This window comes from Hippichthys cyanospilos, chromosome 2 (assembly GCF_059441005.1).
Source record: "Hippichthys cyanospilos isolate Australia breed blue-spotted pipefish chromosome 2, RoL_Hcya_1.0, whole genome shotgun sequence".
Classification (NCBI taxonomy): Eukaryota; Metazoa; Chordata; class Actinopteri; order Syngnathiformes; family Syngnathidae; genus Hippichthys; species Hippichthys cyanospilos.
In genome coordinates, this window is record NC_142370.1 from 20,966,627 (window position 1) to 20,989,295 (window position 22,669).

The window sequence follows — 22,669 nt, forward strand, 5'->3', positions numbered from 1 at the left end:
GTTATCGTATTCACCGACACAGAAGACCAGACAAATCCAGTAATGATAAGCGTGGCACTAGCCGCAGGTGGAATGTTTACACGTTTGGTCATTGACCTTTCCAGCAGCGGGACACAAACCGACCGGACAATCACCCTCAAAGAAAACACCATGACCCCCACGAGTACCAACTAAGCCCAGCCCTCCTCAATACAAGCACGTGAGTCCCTTCCACGGTACAAGCATGTCCTCCTCCTATATACAGAGGTGGCATTCAGCCACAACTGCCACTATCGTATTGAGGGAACGTACAGTATAGGCTGCATGTCACCATAACGGACTTAAACGCCAAAAAAAACCCCCAGAAGTTTCATTTTTCCCCGCCTGCTGTTCCAGGGGCCCATGATAAATTCTACAAAGGACAAGAAACTTTTGCTTGTGGAAGGACACATCTTGGTAAATGCCTCTTCTTCTGCACACAGCAGCCACATATGATGCTTCCAAATTAGGAATTCTGCTTTGGGGAGATTCTTAATGCATTTTACTCTGACTTTGCTTCTTTGAGATGAGCCAAAATGCCACCCGGATCTGTAAAACTGCAAAGTATTAAAAAGCTTGGCCAGGAGAATCACAGCTATGAGATTACGGATGAAGGTAAATCCGATCCTGTCGTCAAAAAGCATTTCATTCGAATCGCAGTCAAGTTGTAACACATATTCTATGTTCTGCAGAATCAGCTGGCTCTTACATGTACGTATTGTATTTGATTTGATTGTGTTTTTTTTACGGCTCTCTATTGGGGTATGTTTTGCTGCTGCTTGGCATTCCATTGTCCACTCAGTTAATTTCTGGACTACATTTGACTCTAAAACGTTTACATTTTGTCCTCGTCTAAGCAAAGTACACTTGGGTTTACTTTGAATATTTTAATCCCATCCAAGTGTATATTTTACTTTTGAAATCTATTCTTTTCAACTAAATACTTTTTGTAGAATTCTCCACAAAACCGTTAAAGTTTCAAATAGGTTACCCTTTTTATGCATCTGAAATTTGAGAACTTAATATGACGCAATCTCAACCATTTGCAATTACACTTTAAACTGAGCACATTTTTCAGTTAATTGCGTATTTATCAGTGGTGCCCACTATGATGGATACAACTTACCTTTGACTGAATAGACTTTTTTAAAGTATGCAAGAGCTGTTGTTGATTTAATTATTTGTTTTACATGTATATTGTTCCACGAAGGACCATGTCAACTTCTAAGGAGAGGGATAAGTGAGTAGTAGTTTATTTCAAATATTAATCTCAGTAAACACAAGAAATAGCAGACTCGTGTTTTCATTTTACAAACAGAGCACACGGGAGCAAGGAGCAACCTGCAATTAGAGTTGGCTTCTTTCAACTGGTAAAAACAAAACAAAACACACGCACACACCACATTGGCATTCATACATATATATATATATATATATATATATATATATATATATATATATATATATATATATATATATATATATATATATATATATATATATATATATATATATATATATATATATATATATATATATATGAGGCATAATTCAGGATCACTTCTTACACTTACCTCAAATGCTCTTACGCATATACTGTAGTTTGTCTGTGTGTGATGCCCTGCCCACAGGGGGGACTAAACGGCGTTGACATAAATGTGCCCACGTTTTGCAGATATTGCAATATTGTGCACTGAAACCTTAATATTAGTTCTTTCTCTCTGAGACACATGAGTGCGCGTGCTTCATGCGCATGCTGCTCCCATTTAAATTCACCAAAATGTGTGAGAGCATTCCAGTTATCAGTGTAAAAGCTAATCCTGAATCATGTCTCCTGCGGCGCTTCCAAAATACATGAGATTTTCAGTGTTGCTTGATGCAGCACTCACAAATGTAGGCAACCTCCTTCATGCACATATCCAGTTCCGTTTTGCCACCTGCAAAGACGTGCTGATGATGGTGGTTGGAAGCATATGCGCCATTCTGCACGGCTCGGCCCAGCCGCTGATGCTGCTGGTGTTTGGCCTGCTTACCGACACTTTTATCGAGTACGACATTGAGCTGAATGAGCTGAGCGACAACCGGAAGGAGTGTGTCAACAACACTATCCAGTGGACGAAGAACTACACTGACACAGTTTTAGCCATGAACCAGTCACACTGGAGCTCTATCAACTATTCTGATTGGGAAAGCCTTGCGCCGTTGAAGAACAGGTCTTGTGGGTATGTTTGCGGTGAGAAGAAAGGTTGTTTTTTAGTCAAACATCTGTCAATGGTTCATTTTATGCCTGCATGCTTATTTTCAGGATACTGGACATCGAATATGAAATGACCAAATTTGCCTTCTATTATGTTGGAATCGGGGCAGCCGTCTTCATTTTGGGATACTTTCAGGTTAGTAGCTTAACTTTATGTCAGTATCATATAGGCACACTTTCACCCCAGGACAATTCAACTCTAAATGGGATGTGGCAGGTAAATCTGTGTGGGGACGGGTTTGGCCATTGCTGTCACACCCCATTCGTCAAGGGCCGATATCTATGTTTTTGACCCCTCTCTCTCAAACACGCCTTATTCAAATGATTAGGATCATTTTCAAGCTCCTTTAGAGCTCGCTAATTATTTGACTCAGGTGTGTTGGGGAGAGAAAAGCGGAAAACATACAGGATGCCGTCCCTCGAGGATTGGAGTTTGACATAGGAGTTTGGGTTGGACAGCGTTTTAGCAAATGTGCAAAAGGACGGAGGCTTACGCCTCTACACATACAGCAGACTTGAATCATGTTCAGTAAAGCAGCTCCTCACGCTCCCATTCCATTGTAGAGCGCAACCAAATTTTCCCATGAAAGACCTAATTTTACCCGTTTGGAAGGTCAAAATTCACAATGTACGTCTACATGAAACTGCATGGAGACCTACACCGAAGATGGCTTATGTAACGTCTGTAATAGATTTTTGTAATTTTTTATACGCTTTGGTTTTTTTTTGGTCCATCCATCCAACCATTTACTTTGTTGAAAAGCAACAGGGAAAGTGGGAACACACCCTTAAATAACACTAGTCATGGTTGTCATCTTTTTTGCGCTCTATTCTTTCTTGCACTCACAGATCTCTCTGTGGGTGACAGCTGCAGCCAAGCAGATCCAGCTCATAAGGAAAATCTACTTCAGCAAAGTGATGAGGATGGAGATTGGCTGGTTTGACTGCACCTCAGTGGGAGAGCTCAATACGCGCATGTCTGAGTGAGTTGGTCGCAGGGGCGAGGTGGTGATCCGACCATTGGAGTAAGTAATAATGCCGACTGCGTCATGTCTGTGACAACGCAGTGACATCAACAAGATCAACGACGCCATTGCGGATCAAGTTGCCATTTTTATGCAGCGTTTCACCACCTTTGTGTGTGGCTTCTGCATTGGCTTTGTGAAAGGATGGAAGTTAACGCTTGTGATTGTGGCAGCAAGCCCACTGATTGGCATTGGAGCTGGCCTCATGGCTCTGGTGAGACCCTCCGATGCTTTGATGTGCAGTTTGAAATGAATATGCATGATGTTTCGCATGCCCATGGCTCATTTTGCACCAGCTTTCTGGGTATAAACACAGCTTGATTTTTGGCTGTTATATGCAAAACAAGCTAGACAGTTGGGTCAAACTGACCCATGTAGTGGACCGCTTTACTTTTTGCGCAAACTGGGTTATTTTCCCAAGGTTTTTTTTTTTTTTACCGGTAGACTGTTGGGTCAAATTGACCCACGTAGCAGGTCTGTCCTTTTTGGACCCAAATTAGGTTATTTTTGACCCACCTGTTTTTTCAGCGCAAAATATTTTTACTGGTACTGTTTGGCCAAGCATGACTTAACATCCAAACGTATACTTTGGGTCCAGTTTGTGGCTAAACTGACAGGCATGGAGCTTCAGGCCTACGCAAAAGCTGGAGCCATTGCAGACGAAGTCCTCTCATCGATCAGAACGGTGGCTGCTTTTGGCGGGGAGAAAAAAGAAGTGCAACGGTATACAATATATATATTGAATGAAAAAATAAACAGGGCACTTTTTTGGGGCACATCTTTTATGAGCTAAACTATAAAAATCTAAGAATTACCAAGGGTGTCTGCATCTATATGTACCCTGTGATTGGCTGGCAACAATGTACCCCACCTCACTCTTTGGTCAGCTGGGAAAGCGTCCTAGCTTACCCATGTCCCTAAGGAGAACAAGCAGTATCAAAATTTTATGGATGAATGTTATGTGATAAGTTACAAACTGCTTGTTTACCCTCCAGGTATGATAAAAACCTTGTGTCAGCACAGCGCTGGGGCATCAGAAAGGGTTTGATCATGGGCTTTTTCACTGGATACATGTGGCTGATTATATTCCTGTGCTACGGCCTGGCTTTTTGGTATGGATCCAGTCTTGTGGTTGACACGGAGGAATACTCACCAGGGACACTCCTGCAGGTTAGTACCACCCCTTGCCTACATGAGATCAAATGCAGCATGCTTTTAACGTCACCTCTGGCGTCAACTAGACATGCGCTGAAAATGCTTTGCCGAAAACAAATATATAAAAAATTAGGAACCTGAGGCCAAAACACCAACATAATCTTTTAAACCTTCAAAATTTGCAGCTGATACAATTTAGCCAGGTGTAGAGTTCTCTGGTTCCTTTCCAATGATGAACACGCTTCACACAGTGGAGCCTGAGCACTCTGTTTTGTCTGTAGTTTTTCAGTGACAAATGTCTTTGGTCAGAAACTGAAAATAGCTAATAGGTTAAGCTAAGACAAAACTAGAAAGAATGACAAACGATGACCTAAAGATTTTTTTTTTTTTTTATCACGGAAAGTGTCAACATACTTGCTTGTTGTCACAAATAGTCTTTTACTGTATGTTTTTAATATTACGTACAATATTACGTTGATCTACTGTAACAGCAACCTGCTTGCATAGATTATTGTTGAAACAAAACAAAACAATATAATAAAATGGCATTCGCTTAGTAGTTCAAAAATCATTCATAATTTGTTATATATTTCCATGTGTTCATTCGAGTCAACTCATGATTTGAAAAAATTTGGACTTGTAAAGTAATGTAATGCATGAATGCTCATACTGAATCTCAAGTAAGAATGGCCGAGGTTTTACACTTTATTTTTGCTGTGCTGCTCATTAGGAAAAAAAAAAAAAACTCTCCCATTACGGGTCCCAGAGGGGAATGGATAAAAATTTGTGGCCCGATAGCGTTCATCAAAGTTGCCCACCCCTGTAATGGGTCATTACTTTTCCCCTCAGGGCTTGTTAAATTTTAATATCTGCTACAGTACGATCATGTGGTTTGTTCTTTACTTGGCAAAAGCGTATATATTGTAAATAGAAAACATAACGATGAGATTCATCCTTCTTTTCACTTTGCATATATTGAAAAGTGCTCATATAATGACAGTACCTTACAGGCGTTCTTGCCTTGCCAGGTTTTCTTTGGTGTTCTGATAGCAGCAATGAATCTGGGACAGGCATCGCCATGTCTGGAAGCATTCGCTGCGGGTCGTGGAGCTGCCACTATCATCTTTGAAACTATTGAACGAGTAAGATATTGTTGCTGGTCCAAGATTGACATCCATCAAAATTGTGGCTATAATAAGTCTTTTTAAAATTTCTTTTTACCTTATCAGGAGCCTGAGATTGACTGTTTATCAGAGGCAGGGTATAAACTGGATAAAGTCAAAGGCAACATTGAATTTCACAATGTAACCTTCCACTACCCTTCCCGGCCGGAGGTTAAGGTATTTGACTTTTTCTTTGTAACAAAAGATACCGATGAAGGTACAGTGCTGACTGTGCCGCCGCTCAGATTTTGGACCGGCTCAGTGTCATAGTGAAGTCAGGAGAGACCACAGCCTTTGTTGGGGCGAGCGGCGCCGGGAAAAGTACAGCTGTCCAACTCATTCAGCGCTTCTATGATCCCAAAGAAGGCATGGTAGGATCAAGACATATTCACAAACAGATTCTGTCTCTGCAATTGATGCATACGCAGGCCGAAGATGACTTTTTTCTTCACCTCTGTTCTTGTCATTTTCCCAGTAACCCTCCGGATGATTATAATTGATTTCATTATTGTGAAATTGGTTCAAATAGCCTATTTTTCCTTTTAATTTATTTAAAAACCTACCTATTATATTGCACCCTGCTTCAGCAGAGGCAAGTCATCTTTTATTATTTGAACCTATTGTGTGCGCGAGTGTGTGTCGCTGGCGCTGAACGCATTAGAGCGTAATGTTCCTTTCGACCATCATCCAGCAATTTTATCTGGACTAGCTGCTGTCTGCGTCTCAGGTGACCCTGGATGGTCATGACATCCGCGGGCTGAATATCCAATGGCTGCGCTCGCTCATCGGCATCGTGGAGCAGGAGCCCGTGCTGTTCGCCACCACCATTGCCGAGAATATACGCTATGGTCGACCTGGCGTCTCAATGGACGACATCATCACTGCCACCAAAGAGGCCAACGCGTACAACTTTATTATGGATCTGCCACAGGTGGTGATTCAATGAATATTTGGAGGACTTCCATGATATTGAAGTTCATTTGCTGTAATTTCACAGAAATTCAACACCCTAGTAGGGGAGGGCGGCGGTCAGATGAGTGGCGGTCAGAAGCAACGTATTGCAATCGCCCGGGCGCTTGTCAGAAACCCTCGCATCCTGCTGCTTGACATGGCCACCTCTGCCTTGGACAACGAGAGTGAGGCCGTGGTACAAGAGGCCTTAGATAAAGTACGTATGAACTCCGCTGTGTGTCTTCATGATGCAACCGTAATTTCAACAATAGTACCCAAGGACCAAGGCTTTGAATTATAGTAATCTCACTCTACTATGAATTTTAATGTGCCCGCATTTACTTCTCCCTTATTACCACAATTAAGAATGATACAAGCGTAAATGTTGTTAGGTGCAGCTTAGTTTTAGCAAACATGCTTATTCTACATTTTTAATCTGGAGAGTTTGATAAAAAAAAAAAAAAAAAATACAACACATTGAAACTTGTTCATTGCTATGCACAGTAAGTATGATATTTATTGACAATGGAATCAAGCGTAACACTTTTAGCTTCTGGTGCAGGAAAATTGAGGCTGAGAAAAGTGCAATCAACATGAAATGTAACATAATGATCGCTATTATTAACTTGATGGTTGATGGTGAAGGTGCGCATGGGGCGGACCACCATCTCCATCGCCCACCGGCTGTCCACAATAAAGAACGCCGACGTGATTGTGGGCTTTGAGCATGGCCAGGCAGTGGAGAGGGGCAAGCACAGCGAACTACTGGACAGGAAAGGTGTCTACTTCACACTCGTCACCCTCCAGAGCCAAGGAGACAAGGCCCTCAATGAGAAGGCTCGGCAAAGTGGGTTCCACACTTCCCTATTCCTCACAAATATGATGTACTTCTACTTCACAGTTCTTATGGTTTTCAGTGGCGGCAAATGAAGACCCACCAGAGAAGCTCAGCCTGTCCAGAGGCGGCAGCTACCGGGCCAGCTTGAGGTACCGCAACACAACCACTTCTTTCCATGTTGTATACCAATTCGCTTGTTCAGGTACACTGAGAATTGGGAGATGATCTCGATAGATGCGAAATGAAGTCCGCCCTGGATCAGTCAGGACAGACCACCGTTCACTATCAAGAGAGAACACAAATCCAAACCCTCTCTTCTTGCTGAGCCGTAGTCACCCTAATTAACCCCTCTTCCAAAAGCGTAGTCCTGACTGTGTATGTAAATTGGATACTTACCTCTAAGTGCGGAACTCATTGTCATGAGCAGGATTACACATCAATTATTTTTCACCATGTCTGTCCCAGAAGAACTGTTGGCTTCTGCCTCACAATACAAATAGAGCAGGAACACAATTTGTGTTGAGTTAGCACTGACAGAAACATTTCATTAATTTTTGGGTGCAAATTCCAAAAGTGATCTCATTATCCCAATCATAATTTTGACCTATAGGGTAAGATCCCCATTTTCTTAAAAAAAAAAAAAAATCTGTAGAAGACAAAGATGAAATAGTTATATGCTTTGAAAAACAACAAAAAAAATGAATAGAATTTATAACGGAATAAGCATGTTATACCGTTGAGAGAAAAGCCGGTACTGATCCTCATAATTCTTACTATACTCTGGCATTTTCTTTCAAAATATTCTTAGTACTTAGCTATTATTTGGAGGCTGCACTCTCACCTATCAAATGTGTCAGAATAAACAAGTTGCCACATTGCAGCCCATTCAAAATCAATGTAATTGCGAATCTCAAGGGTAAGGTGTGGAAAAACTTTGATGTGCTTTGAAAAAACTGCCTGCCATTTTGGAATCACCGTTTTGTTTTGATTCTCATCAAAATTGAACTTGAATATTGTTTTCTTTTTTATTGATCATTCAGTTCAGTAGACAATGAATCCCAAAGTGATTATTTTCCATTTGAAGTCATATAGTAACCTTTAAACCAAACTATGCCGCTGCATGATTATTGTTTTTATTTCTCTGTGGGAAATCATATATTTATTTTTTTTTGCCTTTTCGGGCCAACTGAGCCTCTACGTTTGGCTCCGGATTCAAGTCATTGTTGTCAGAGTACACTCTGCTGATGTTACAAACAGCTGATCACCACAATGCGTGTGGACAAACAATGACAAATGTACCTCAAAGCATTTTCTACTTTTTGTTGACCGTTGAACCTCAGCTACCGTGAGCAGAGAGCTTCTGAGATCTTTAGCACCAGAGCTTCATAAAAACAACAGAGCAACACAGTAAAATGATACCCACTTTTTCTTTGGGGCCTATACATACTTTTTGACAGAGCCTCCATCCGTCAGCGATCCCGATCCCAGCTCTCTAACCTGATTCCCGAATCTTCTGTTCCCATTGCCGGAGAACTGGGTCCCAGGGCCTACTCTGTGACTCAAGCAGACAAATCCAAGGTGGGTGCGACGGCCTCCGATTAAACGAGGGAAGGGCCATTTAAATCATTGGCTTTTTCCTCCACGACTCGTTCAATTTCTTCTCATTGAGATACTGGAATTTTAGAGCGGCATTCAGGAGGAAGAAGAGGAGCCAGTGGAGCCGGCGCCAGTCGCCAGGATCTTGAAGTACAACTTGCCCGAGTGGCCTTACATGCTTTTTGGATCTTTGGGGGCAGCTGTGAACGGAGGGGTCAACCCTGTCTACTCACTTCTATTCAGTCAAATATTGGCGGTGAGGTTTAAACTGTAAAGACAAACACCATACTCTCCAGCAGTTAGCTTTAAGTGTTGGAACAATTACTAGAGGGCAAGAAAAGCAAGTGATCAGTGTTTTTTTTTTTTTTTTTCAGACTTTCTCAGTTACAGATCCTGTAGCTCAGAGAAAAGAGATTGATAGCATCTGCTTGTTCTTCGTTATGGTCGGCGTTGTCTCATTCTTCACTCAGATGCTGCAGGTAATGTAACATGATTTTAGTGCACGATTGATTTAGTGTCACTTTTACTTACAGGCAGTCAAAAAAGACCAAATCTAGCACATGATCCCCGAATATCGAATTTCCCCCCAATATATATATATATATATATATATATATATATATATATATATATATATATATATATATATATATATATATATATTTTTTTTTTTTTTTTTTTAATGAGGATTTGATTCAACATTTATTGGTTAATGGAGTAGATCCCATCAGTTCCTGCAAATCTTCATCCCTGACTTCACAAAAGCATTTGGGACAATTAAATGCTTCCAAATTTGTGGGAACAGTTGGAAGAAGGATCTTTGTATGCCAACATGGCTGGCTCCATTGCACAAAACGAGTTCCATGAAGGCCTGAATGGTCAAGAAGAACAAAACACCCATTGGATGAACCTGACCAGATTTCCAGATTGGCAAATTGCCAACTGCACAATCTTGTTCAAACTAGAGTTCAAACAAATATAGCTAGAGGTATCTTAATTTATATTTAGTAATATTTTTTTGGGCATGTTGCAGGGTTACGCCTTCTCCAAGTCTGGAGAGCTACTCACCCGAAGGTTACGCCGCTTGGGCTTTCATGCCATGCTTGGCCAGGAGATTGGCTGGTTTGATGATCACAAAAACAGCCCTGGAGCTCTGACCACACGACTGGCCACCGACGCCTCGCAAGTTCAAGGGGTGAGTGATGAGCAAACACATACTTTAGCCTAATACATTTCATTTATTGTTTCAAGAGAAGATTCAAGCATACACTCATTAGACTACGTAAGTGACAAAAGGCTTAACGTGATACCTTCACTCCTGCGCTTTGGAGTAATTTCAATGCTTTCGATCCTATTTGCCAGTATATCCATTCGAAATGGCAGATTCCAAATTATTGCACAGGCTAGGGATAATTTATTATTTATTCGTTCTCCATCATGCTAGTATGTCATTCATCAAGAGCTTTTCTCCCCTTTATGTTGATGACATCTCAAACTGTTCCAAGTGCATAAATGCAAAACCAAAATAAGCAGGATTGAGTATAGACCCTGTCCTATTTAATATTTGGCAAACTAAGGACACAGTGCAACAATAAATCTTGGCAAATGCTTTTATACTTTTATTCACATGACAACAGGTAAATAGTACAAAAATGTTGTTGCCAGCTTCAAAAGGAAAGACCTAGAAAGATAAACCAGAATGTCAATCTATTTTATCTTATTCATCTGTTTTTGCCACCCTCCAAACCTTTTTTCAGTCTACATAAAGAAATAAGTTTGCACTCTGTGTCGCTCTATTTTTGGTGCGATGTGTAGTAGTGTGAAAAGGAACCTTCAAGAAACCGTAAATAAATGAAGTGACTCAAGAGGCTACGCATACTTCCTTTCTCAAAGGCCACTGGCTCCCAGATCGGCATGATCGTCAACTCTCTGACCAACATTGGGGTGGCCATCTTCATGTCCTTCTACTTCAGCTGGAAGCTCACGCTGCTCATCCTGTGCTTCTTGCCCTTCATCGCTCTATCAGGTGGTTTCCAGGCCAAGATGCTCACTGGATTTGCCAAGCAAGACAAACAAGCAATGGAGGCTGCAGGACAGGTCAGCGTCCAGCTTGATAGATGAGTAAAATGGGGAAAGACTGAGTTTCAGCTTCCCTTGATTACTTTTTTGCATGTCATCATGTTTGGAGGTATACTGCCTCATCTCTGTAGGAGAGAACTAGCAAGGTCACCGCACACGAAAAGGTACCACAAGCCAAATTGCTCATAACGTGTACCTCCGGGGATTCCAAATTGAGTTCTTGATGGGTGAAGGACGCCATATTGTGAAGTCGGAATTTTTTTTTTGTCCAAAATCATCTTCGTTAGTTTGAAAGCGTGGGCGTTGTTGGAACGAATGAGACAATGTCGTTGACAGAGCCATTCCTTGCACCATTGAGCGATATGCCAGATTGTTGTTGTCATCGCTAAAATGGAGTATTCTGACAAACGTCCAGAGGAAACGTGTCAACGTGGACATTTATTTGCCCCTCCAAATTGGAACCCGGCAATGAAAATGACGAGACGGATTTGTCAGACAAAGACAATGCCATGTTGAATTGGAGACGGGGTAGGGCGGAGATGGAGGCTGCTACTTTGATTGGATGCCAAAGACTGATATTGAGTGCTTTTGTTGTCATCGACCCCAACTTGCGTGCGTGGATAAAATCAAAGAAAATTGACTTAAATGCTCAACTATGAGGACTGATTTACCCTCAAATGTTGCCCACAAACATCACTAGCTTGATCAACAGGTGAGTGCATGCCTCTTCAATCAGCTGCCAAACCGGTAAGTTTTTCATCAGGAGAGAAGACCGTCCTTTCTTAGTGATATGTAATCCAGACTTTGCGTTGCTATTCTGCAGTTCAAAACTTGACTCTCTGCTTTAACACGGTTCCAGCCAGACTTGAGTCAAGTTGAATCAATTGCAGAACGCCCAAACCCGCCTTCTTTTTCCTACTCAAGCCCTTACTTATTATGGCGCTTAACGCTTTGCATGACAAGCAGGGACTTTTCTTGTCGCCCCTTTTCGGTTTCGCTTTTTACTATATATTAATTAACTGCATAACATACATTCTTACCTGCAAACAACGGGGTGCCGATAGGACATCGCAAGTCAAGTCAAAAACACCATTGTTTATCCTGGAGCTGATTAAGATGATCACGTTCACCACTGGTGAAAAGAAGAACTTCCAGGAAGAATTTCAACATAATGGCTTACCAAGGCCTTTTGTATCATAGACTACTGGTTTGCAGTTTTCTTTGAAGCATTTAATAATCTTCTCACAACATTTGGCTGACATTTGCAAATATAGCTGCGGCCATGGCGTCTCTGAGAGAAAGTTTGGCAGGCTCTTATAAGCGTGCTCTAATAAAGCCAGTGTAAAGAAAATACAATTGGATGCCATTTTTCCAATGAATCACATACATTTTTCCTTCTGAGCTCCGGTGATACACTTGAACTTCAGTGACGTGCGCTGAGGTTCATGGCTGGCTGAGGAGGCACTGATATCATCAATCCGATTTACAAACATCATATGAGGCTTCCAGAGCAGCATATTCACACATTTCATTGGTAGCAGCTAACTGTTTGTTTCAAATATCATACAGTATCTGCATTCTTTAAGCATACAAAATACAGCATACAAAAAAGCACATTAACGTAATGACGTCAGCGACTGCTTTGAATACATCATTCTGTTATCATTTTGACAAGCCAGAAAATAAAGAAAAGCGAGTGAAAGTAACCCACTCCGCATGACGCCGTTTAACTTCCTTCACATCCTTACAGTACTGTACTTGTAAAGCTGAAAGTTAAGCATGTTAAGTGGCTTGGTAAGAGAACACACTTTCACTCCTTTTCTGTGCTTTGAAGATTTCAGGCGAAGCCCTCAATAACATTCGCACCATCGCTGGTCTTGGAAAGGAGAGGAATTTTGTGGACACGTATATTGCACAGCTGGATGCTCCATATCAGGCAGCCTTGAAGAAGGCTAACGTCTACGGAGCTTGCTACGGCTTTGCCCAATGTGTTGTCTTCTTGACCAACTCTGCTTCTTATCGTTTTGGTGGCTACCTGGTGCGCCAAGAAGGACTCCATTTCAGTTTGGTGTTCAGGTGCGACCCCCCCCCCCCCCCCACACACACACACACACACACACACAAAATCAAATCAAATAACTACTCCTGGATGCATCCAAACAATTTAAAGACAGATGCGGTTGCTAAAAGAAATACTGTATGACTAAAATAACCCCACATCTTTTTTAAACCTGAAAAGCTAACTCCAATTTTAATGAATTGATCATTTTTGGTTTCCAAGGAAAGAGGAGAGAGTGGAGATCTCAGTACAGTGGGCCCCCGTGTTACGAACTTAATCCGTTCAGCGGCTATGCTCGTAACTCCAATTGCTCGTATGACGGGCAATCCAAACCTATGTTAATTAGTGAATGCGTGCAACGCGTGCAGAAACCTTAGGTAAAAACATCACATATTATCATACACGTATTAAAAATTAGTACTACTGTACAGTTAAATTGAATAACATAAATATACAAAGGAAAAAATGACATTTACCTTTTGGGCGACGTGACTTGAGCTGGGTGGAGGCGGAGGGGAGCAGACAACCCGCAGAATTTATTTATTTATTTTCTTAAACCAGAACTTTTCTCAAACGAGAACATATCACCGGCGATGTCCTTCTCTTTAATCCATAATAGAAGAAGCCTCTCCATTTTGTTGTTGACCGAGGTCCATCCCCCGGCAAGGAAATTCTTGCCCTTAGAAGATTGCCGAGCGGTTACGGCCATACTCACGAGCAAGGTTAACTATGCGTGTGCCTCCTTCGTATATTTTTTATTATCTCCTACTTTGTTTCTATTGTCATCATCCTCTTACTTCTTCCTTTACCGCCATTAGCAATTTTAGAAGCCTTGTCTAACAGATAAAGTTTGCAAAGTCTTCACAACACACCGACCAGCTTGTGCCATCAAGCAAGATGAGGGCGTTTGGCCAAGAGCATATCGGCGTTTCTGTGATTGACGTGACGCCGGTCAATAGCATATCGGCATCTCCGTGACTGAGACCGGGACTGTGACCTTAATCGACCAATAGCAGATCGGCATCTCCGTGACTGAGACCGGGACTGTGACCTTAATCGACCAATAGCATATTGGCATCTCCGTGACTGAGACCGTGACTGAGACCGTGCCTGTGACTTTAAAAGACCAATCGCATATCGGCTTTTCCGTGTCGTGCGAGAATAGTTAATTTTGTTGACGCAGCAAAGCGAAAAAAATAGTGCGGACACACTGACCAGCATGTTGGATTGTTTGTAAGACATGTGCGTAAGAGGGGGACAAAAAAATGCCGCGGTCCACATTCGTAAGATGAAAAATTCGTGAAACAGGGAGTTCGTAAACCGGGGGCGCACTGTAACTTCATTTTGTCTGATGGGAGACTCAGCTCATTGTCCTTCACTGATAAACCACATCATCTACTCTTTGTGGAAAATGAGAATTTGTTCTATTTTGGACAGAGTGATTTCGGCCATTGTCACAAGCGGCACTGCCTTGGGCAGAGCCTCCTCTTACACTCCTGACTATGCCAAGGCCAAGATTTCAGCTGCACGCTTCTTCCAGTTGCTGGACCGAGTGCCTAAGATTAGTGTCTACAGTGACAAAGGAGAAAAATGGGTATGTTGGCACGTACTGGCATGCATGTTATATGCTCTGATAAAACGCTTGTTCGGGGCATGGAAACAAAGGTGTCCTTATTTACAGTTTTAACTTGATTCCCTGAAAGGTAACTGCGACAATTAAATGTACCCCTTGGTCGTTTAATTGCAATGACGACAGCTGTCCGCGATCATTTTCAATTTTAATTGAGCCTGCTAGATAGGTGTTCATTTAACAATGTCTAATGATGTTTTTAATAGTGTGGAACTTAACTGCATCATGCTTCCCTTTATTAAGCTTCATGCATGGGTAAACATATTAGAAACACATCTTAATAAGATGCAGTGCAGCTCCCGCTGTTTCTACCAGTTGTCATGTGATGTTCAGCATGGCATCAACGGGATTGCGGGCACACAGTTCTTACGTTGGATTGACGGAAGTATTGCAAAAAAATGTAAGTACCATAGAAGTGTGTGGCTGAACTGTTTGATGTATTACAAATCTGCACCATAGCAGGACCATAAATGCTGAACCTCTGCAGTATCACCCCCCCACACCCCCCCCGCGCAAAAAAAACAAAACAAAACAAAAAAAACCTTTGTACGACTTTTGTTAACGCCACCCCCACCCTTCTCTGCCAGGATAATTTCCAAGGAAACATCGAGTTCATTGACTGCAAGTTCACTTACCCCACCCGACCAGACATCCAGGTCCTCAATGGGTTGAACGTGGCGGTGAAGCCCGGCCAGACATTGGCCTTTGTGGGTAGCAGCGGCTGCGGGAAGAGCACCAGTGTGCAGCTTCTGGAAAGGTTTTACGACCCCGACAAGGGCAGAGTGGTGTGTACGCACAAAATACGTTGCCATGTTTATCGGACTATAATCATACCCGCATTATAAGGCACACTCTCAAATAACTGAAAAATTTCTATGCATAGGGTGCAAAGGCTTTTAAGGTGCAGTGGGTTATAAGGCGCAATACTGCACATTAAGGGAAACAATCCAGTATAGCATACAGTCAAACTTTATTCACCTTCAATTTTAGATTTATTATTAATATTGCACCTGGCAAAAATTGGTTGGAAATCCTGACTGAGGATCCTATTACAGCATAGACGTCAAACTCAAGGCCCGGAGGCCAAATCCGGCCCGCCACATCATTTTATGCGGCCCGCAAAATGCTAATTATGACTTACTTATGACTAAATTTAAATTTTTTTCAAATGTAAAAACATTTTGGGGGAAAAAAATTGGCATTTTTTGTGACCAATCCCTTTTTGGAACAGATTTTACTGGCCTCTGATCTGAAAACTAGATAAATACTGTATGTGACGATCATACTTAAAAGTGATTCGACTTAGTCATAATGGCCCTCCGTCAGAAACTAGGGGTACAATTTGGCCCACAGTTCATCTGGGTTTGACACCCCTGTTTTACAGTTTACATTCTCCTTGAAAAATGAAAGGTAAAAAACTATCCTTTTTCCAGTTGTTGAAAAGATATCTAAGCATGAATGCCTCACATTCCTGTTCCAGTAGCTGTTACAGCTGGATACCTTAGTAAGATATCACCATTTGCCTTGACCGGGAATCACCCCCATTCCCCTGTGTTTGAAGTCAGTGGTCGTAATCACTGCACTATCCAGCTGCAAAAAGCAGTGGATGGGTGTACAATGTTAGTGGGCACAGCATATTAGAAGATTCACTCCAAAAGATATTTTGTAAACTCAAGACTATCCTTATTCATTTCGGTATCGATACATTCAACTGCGGCAATTCTTTCTGGTAGAAATGTAAAACATTGACTCTTCTCTAAATCAGATAAATCTTCATAAAACTTTAAAATACACACAACTTAATTTTCAACTGTCACATCCCAGTTTGAAATGACACAATTTTAGCCCAAAATACAGCACCCAGAAGAAGCCGGGTCCTGTGTGGTGTACTTTTGCTAAATTCTAATCATTTGTAGATGGATGTAAAGTACTGTATTTCCAGATCACAATGTGAAAGCAAATTGGAAGGGATTTTAATCATAGATGTCATACAGTAAAGCTGAACTCCATACATACGTAAAGGAATTTTGAATGCACCTCATTGTCTGAAAAAGTATGGTTTATTATGAATTACAACCAACACATCAAGTGTCAATGTTCAACCTTTAAACACGGCAGTTAGGTATGTCATAGTTCAGCAACAATTTTACTGTATATGATTATTTTTTTAAATAATCAGTCGTACTCTTTTCTTTCTTCACTTTTCGTTGCTCAACTGATATTACTACTCTCGATGGCGTGCGACAGAAGCGCTTGGTAATGTCTTTGTAATTTCCCCGACAAAACTGAGGTCAAATTTTATGTCAGTAAGCATGAAATAGCCAAGGCAGATGATGATGACCTTTTAGAAAATGTCAAACATGCCACTTTGGAATAAATCTTAAGGTGTCATTGAGAAACCTGTCAAAGAGCAACAGCTGGACATTTAACAACTGTGGCATTTCAAGTTCGGTATTTCTAAATGTCTGATTCGTTCTCACCGTGAAGTCGGGCAGTGTTGCCGTGTCTGCGGTAGGGGCACTTATCTAGCTTGAAGGTTCACTCAATCCAGACAAAAAACAGTGCCATGACATAAAGGTCTTAATGGAGCTATAAGTGCCTTTGGGTCTCATAGTCCTGATTTTGAGAGATTTCAAAGAGAAATCACACAGTTAGCAGAGGCATTCCGTTAAAGCTCATTAAGTTAACTCTTTGATTATAACACTGCCTCCTACTAATGGTAAAATCCATTGCCTCTCGCAGCTGATTGATGGTCGTGATTCGACTCTCGTCAACGTGCCTTTCCTACGGTCCAAAATTGGCATCGTTTCCCAGGAGCCAATCTTGTTTGACTGCAGCATCTTGGAAAACATCAAGTACGGCGACAACTCACGAGACATCAGCATGGACGAGGTCATCTCTGCTGCCAAAAAATCGCAGCTCCATGACTTTGTCATGTCCCTGCCCGAGGTGAGTTCATGTTTGTAGTCGAGATGAGGGCTTATAAGGCTGCTTGGAGCAAAGACCATAGAGGTTAAACACAGGGATTAATTTGTTTTAATGTTTACAAAGATTGGTCAGCTGGGACAAACAAATGGGAAGGCGGAGAAACAAAGGCAGAAATATTGTCACTCAATCGATGACAGGAAAGGGGCCTGTGAATATTAAATTTGGTGATCTACACTAAGTGGTTTCTGGTTTCATTTTATCAGCTTGCGTTTTCGCATTTGATCACAATAATCAGACAATATTAAAAGGTTTTCAGATAGAATATCACAGCAACCTCAATGAGGAAGCGGGTGAGAGAGTGTAACCCAGTGAAAGCTTTTCTAAAAAGCTTTGACAATGCATGAAAATAGACCAATGTCAGATGTCTTTCAAGTCTTATTCAAAAGTAATAAAATTACAGTTTCGTTACGCTTACCTCACTTTTGTAATTATTGTACTGAATGCTTCTGTATATTTGGGAGTTCTGACAAGAAACCGCTGATATGAGTCAGCGATTAGTGTACAAAAGTAATACTATGATTTTCTAAGAAAAAAGGTAGAATTTTAATGACCGTTTGTAATCTTGCTTAGATTTGTATTTTGTAATTACTGTATACAGTAACTACATAGACTATTTAATGATGGCGCATTTCCTTGAAACAAAACAAACCATAATGTTTTTTCTAATTTCATTCAAAACAATATAGACAAAGTTGAGCTCAGCAGGTCGGCAAGCGTTCCGATTTCTCTTGTGGTCTCTTTGCAAAGTTAATTGCCCAACGATTTGGAATATAGCCATTGTATTCGTGGTGGTTCTGTAGGAACGTGCTCCATTTTATAGGGTATGTATTCAACGGCTCCTCGTTTGTGGTGACTCACTGACATTTGAGGTGAAAAGGGGCAAAGCCTTGGCGAAGCGCAAAGTCTGTAAGTGAAGCACAAAGACCCATCATTGTACATTCATTTCACTGTTCGAATTCCCTGCTCAGAAATACGACACAAACGTGGGTGCCCAGGGTTCTCAGTTATCTCGCGGTCAGAAGCAGCGCATTGCCATTGCGCGAGCAATCATACGAGATCCCAAGATCCTGCTCCTGGATGAAGCCACCTCAGCTCTGGACACAGAGAGTGAAAAGGCGAGTCAAAAAATGAAAAAATGGAACTGCGGTTCGCATAGCTACTCCATACTCTCTGGAGCCGCTCCTACTTGTCAAATCAATGTCATTATTCTTTCTCACTGCTGATAGTGGCCCTGTATACATTTATGCATGTTCCGGCTCAGGAAATGCACTCACTTGAAGCAGCGATCGCGAGTCGTGATTGCGAAATTGTTATTATTATGCCGCTCGCATGCCGATGACTTTTTTTCCCCTGCGCGCTTTCGTTTCCTCGCCTCGCCACAGACGGTGCAAGAGGCTTTGGACAAGGCTCGAGAAGGCAGGACCTGCATTGTCATCGCCCACCGACTGTCTACCATTCAGAACTCCGACATCATTGCCGTCATGTCCCGAGGCTACGTGATTGAGAAGGGAACACACGACCATCTCATGGGCCTGAAGGGCGCTTACTACAAGCTGGTCACTACCGGCGCACCAATCAGCTAATGGCTCCCAGTGCGTCAGCAACTGTAAATGCGAGATGAGCGGAGAGTTATTGTCTGAGGCGACTCGGGCAAGTACACGCTGACTGAACGTGGAAAAGTAACTTGAATCTTTTCACTTTTACGGTATTTATTTGTGTAGGAATATGCTGGGAGACTTTGCTGAGCTCTTTTGAGACTACTGCTGTGGTGTGATGGCTTTATTTGTTGTTACCACAATCAGAGTTGGACTCGCCATCTGGCAGGGAGGGCAGATGGCGGTGGGCCCACATCTTTTGGGGCCTAGTGCTGATTATTTGTAATGTTCAGAAACTCAGATAATCAGCCCTTTTGTGAATTAACACTTTATTAAACAGACACACTGGTCCAACAATGACTTGCATGTAGCTCAATCCTGTATGTCACAACAATAAGGCTATATCGGCAAAAAGCCATCAAGCTACAAGTTGATTTGTGAAGAGTGTAAAGCACAGGTGTTAAGTCGGATTTTTAAAGATGCATATGCTATATCTTTTTGAGTACAAGTCACCCCCCCCCCCCCCCCCCCCCATATTTCAACCCCCATATTAGGATGGTAAACTTATAACCGCATAACTCAAAACCAGATCAAGATCTGAACTCGAGCTCACGGATTCACTGTCAGTCTGGTATTGTATGTTGCGTGATCTACAATGTAGAAATGCCACTTGAAATGTTTGTACTTTTAATACTTTTTCATTTTATTCTATGTTTGACCCTTACTCATTTGTCTTATCAGATTTAGCGTTTTATGTCTTTTTGTGTCCTATCGTGTCTGTTTTTACAATGTTCATATTGTTTTGTACGGCACTTTGGTCAGCTGTGGTTGTTTTAAAGTGCTTAACAAATAAAGTTGGATTGGATTGGATTGGAATAACACGCACTATTATTATATACAGCATGTAAAGACAAGGAGTCAAGGATCAAGGATCGACATAAACTTTGGTTTTTGAAAAAATCCCCCCAAGTGCCGTTAAATGGAATACCAAATTTTTCTCGTGATCGACTTTTAATGTACTCAAAAAAATATGGTATGTCAAACAAAATCAAAATGTAGAGAGAAGAAACAAAGTAAGGTATAGCATTCGTACGCTTTATCATCGGGAGATGTATTAATTTAACAATGTAAAACAGCAACTGTTTGCAATATTTGGTAGCATCTATTTTACTTTACAAGAGTTGGAAATAAAGTAGTAATGTTAAAGTAATATTATAAAATGAACATTTCTCAGAGAAGCACTTATAAGTGAAAATAATTGTGTATCATAATTTTTTATACTTTCATGTCTTCAATTTCTTTTAAATGCATCTAACGTGGAAGTGTCCTTGAGCAAGACACTGAACCCCCAGTGGCTCCCGATGCTGCGTCATCAGTAAGTAATGTCAGTAATTGTCAGTGTAAAGCACGTTGAGTACCTAAGGTGGAAAAGCGCTATGTAAGTGTAAGTCCATTTACCATTTAATGTTGACCAATGCCTGCATAAAATATAGATATTGTGGTTGTCAGTTTGACACTTCTGTTTAAAGAAAAACAAAAGTATTTACATGATGGAAATTGATGAATAAAAAATACGCACATGCACCCGCACGATAAGCCAAACGCACATCCTTAAGTTATTCACTCATTTGTTTAGTAAACCAAATCAAAATTTTAGCAATGCGAGTAGCTGCCAGTGAGAACAAAGTACAGCAAGCTGCGTCAAATGTCAAAGGTAACAGAGAGATTACTAATGAAAAAATATCCTGGCATTCTCTTTCACATATTTAAACCACAGCAGGAGAAAGATGATGAAACTGGGTTACTTCAGCAGTCAGACGTTTAACCTTGTTAAGATTACGTGACCTTCCTGTTCTCGACTGCACGCTTAGCGTGTTGATGCTGTCAGGAGTGCAGATGTCAGAGACACTCTATCAGTTTAGTGCTAATATGTGATGGCGCCACGCTGACCTCTGGGAAATTGAGTCTTTAATCATGACATCTGCAGACCTGGACTCTGAGGTGGATTAGCATTCCTCAGATGCAATCTCATCTTGCCACTTCTCCTCCAAATTGATTCAGCGATAGGACACTCATTGACTTGTGTCATGCGATGGCAGAGGACGGGTGATACATCTGAGGGCTGTGAGAGGTACCCCAGCATATTTTACAGCGATCAAGAGATGTGAATACTGACTTTGCGTAATATTCTTGCACTATAGTGCATCCGTGTAACATACTCATAAAAGTACTTTAGGCAAGTGTGTTCTAACAGAGGTTTGTGTCAATCAGGCAGCTCTTTGTCAATCAACAGCCAAGAATTGGCGCTCAATTTCTTAAAGGCTGGTGACCCCAGATTGTTTGCCTGGAAGGTGGCGCAGCTAAGCTCTCATGTCCTTTCTGCAACTACCGAAAGTTCCTTCCGGGCTGAGGAGCATCAAAAATTTGAAATCATCTTAACCAACTCTCTCAAGTCGAGGTAAACAGCAAACCAGCAGAGGTCTTGAGATATATTTGGAGGTCTTGCATGAAATCTATTGCATGCCTATGGATATTTGGGCACATTTGTGGGTAAAAGTCCAAAAAGTACAAATTCAACTATATGCTGTCCATATGATATGAGCGCTGCATATATTTATCATTATTTTAATGCTGTAAAGATTCAGATTGGCTTCTCGACAAAGGAAATTGTCATTCCTCCAACTTTAGATGTGACACTCGCTCATCACTCATTGTGAAATTCATCCATAGTTTTAGATGCATCATTGACTAGGGGGGAAGTGGGAGGGCACTTATTTCATGAGGCTAATTCAGTCATTATATATGATCCCATTAAATATTTCATTAACAGAATCATGATTATACAATAGCAACAACAGCATCACAACTCTGTGTGCAATGGCCTGATGCAAACAATAAGTTTGGTGTTTATTCATTAACGGGAGCAGATACAAAGAGCCATTTATTTTTATCTTCATCCATTATCTTAAGCTTGCAAACGTAAATCCGCGTCGCCACTCATGAATTCTGAGAAAGTGTCACGCTATTAAAGGTGTAGCACTCCGTTATCTATTTTAATAGGCTCTAAATGGTATTGGAAAAGCTGTCAATGGTTTTGAATAATATCGGAAAGATGGAAAACTGCCAACTGTGTTTCCTGTCAAGGTGACCTACAATATGTAGTTAACGTAGAAGGAATATGTTTTATTCTGCAAGGTCCACTGGCTGAGACAGCAGCAGCAACACTCATGCCTTATTCTAATACATAGGAATTAGTGGGCATCTTACGTTTTTCTGCTGGTCCGACAGTCGTCTGTCATCAGTGCCCTTCCGTCA

At 41.4% G+C, this 22,669-nt stretch overlaps 1 protein-coding gene across 1 annotated transcript; it reads left to right on the forward strand.

The window, feature by feature from the left end:
- The first annotated feature begins 288 nt into the window (after positions 1–288).
- On the forward strand, positions 289–20,787 carry abcb11b (ATP binding cassette subfamily B member 11b). Its single transcript, XM_088437669.1, has 29 exons — positions 289–435; positions 545–633; positions 711–729; positions 1,229–1,258; positions 1,337–1,388; positions 1,942–2,240; positions 2,324–2,411; positions 3,125–3,258; positions 3,343–3,514; positions 3,899–4,023; positions 4,296–4,470; positions 5,484–5,597; positions 5,685–5,795; positions 5,864–5,989; positions 6,346–6,549; positions 6,616–6,786; positions 7,215–7,416; positions 7,487–7,556; positions 8,865–8,985; positions 9,092–9,259; positions 9,378–9,482; positions 10,037–10,198; positions 10,897–11,100; positions 12,917–13,158; positions 14,579–14,735; positions 15,359–15,556; positions 17,514–17,720; positions 18,728–18,874; positions 19,142–20,787. Exons 2-29 carry the CDS (start codon positions 555–557, stop codon positions 19,340–19,342), a joined length of 4,083 nt encoding a protein of 1,360 aa, XP_088293795.1. The 5' UTR covers positions 289–435; positions 545–554; the 3' UTR covers positions 19,343–20,787.
- The last annotated feature ends 1,882 nt before the right edge of the window (positions 20,788–22,669 follow it).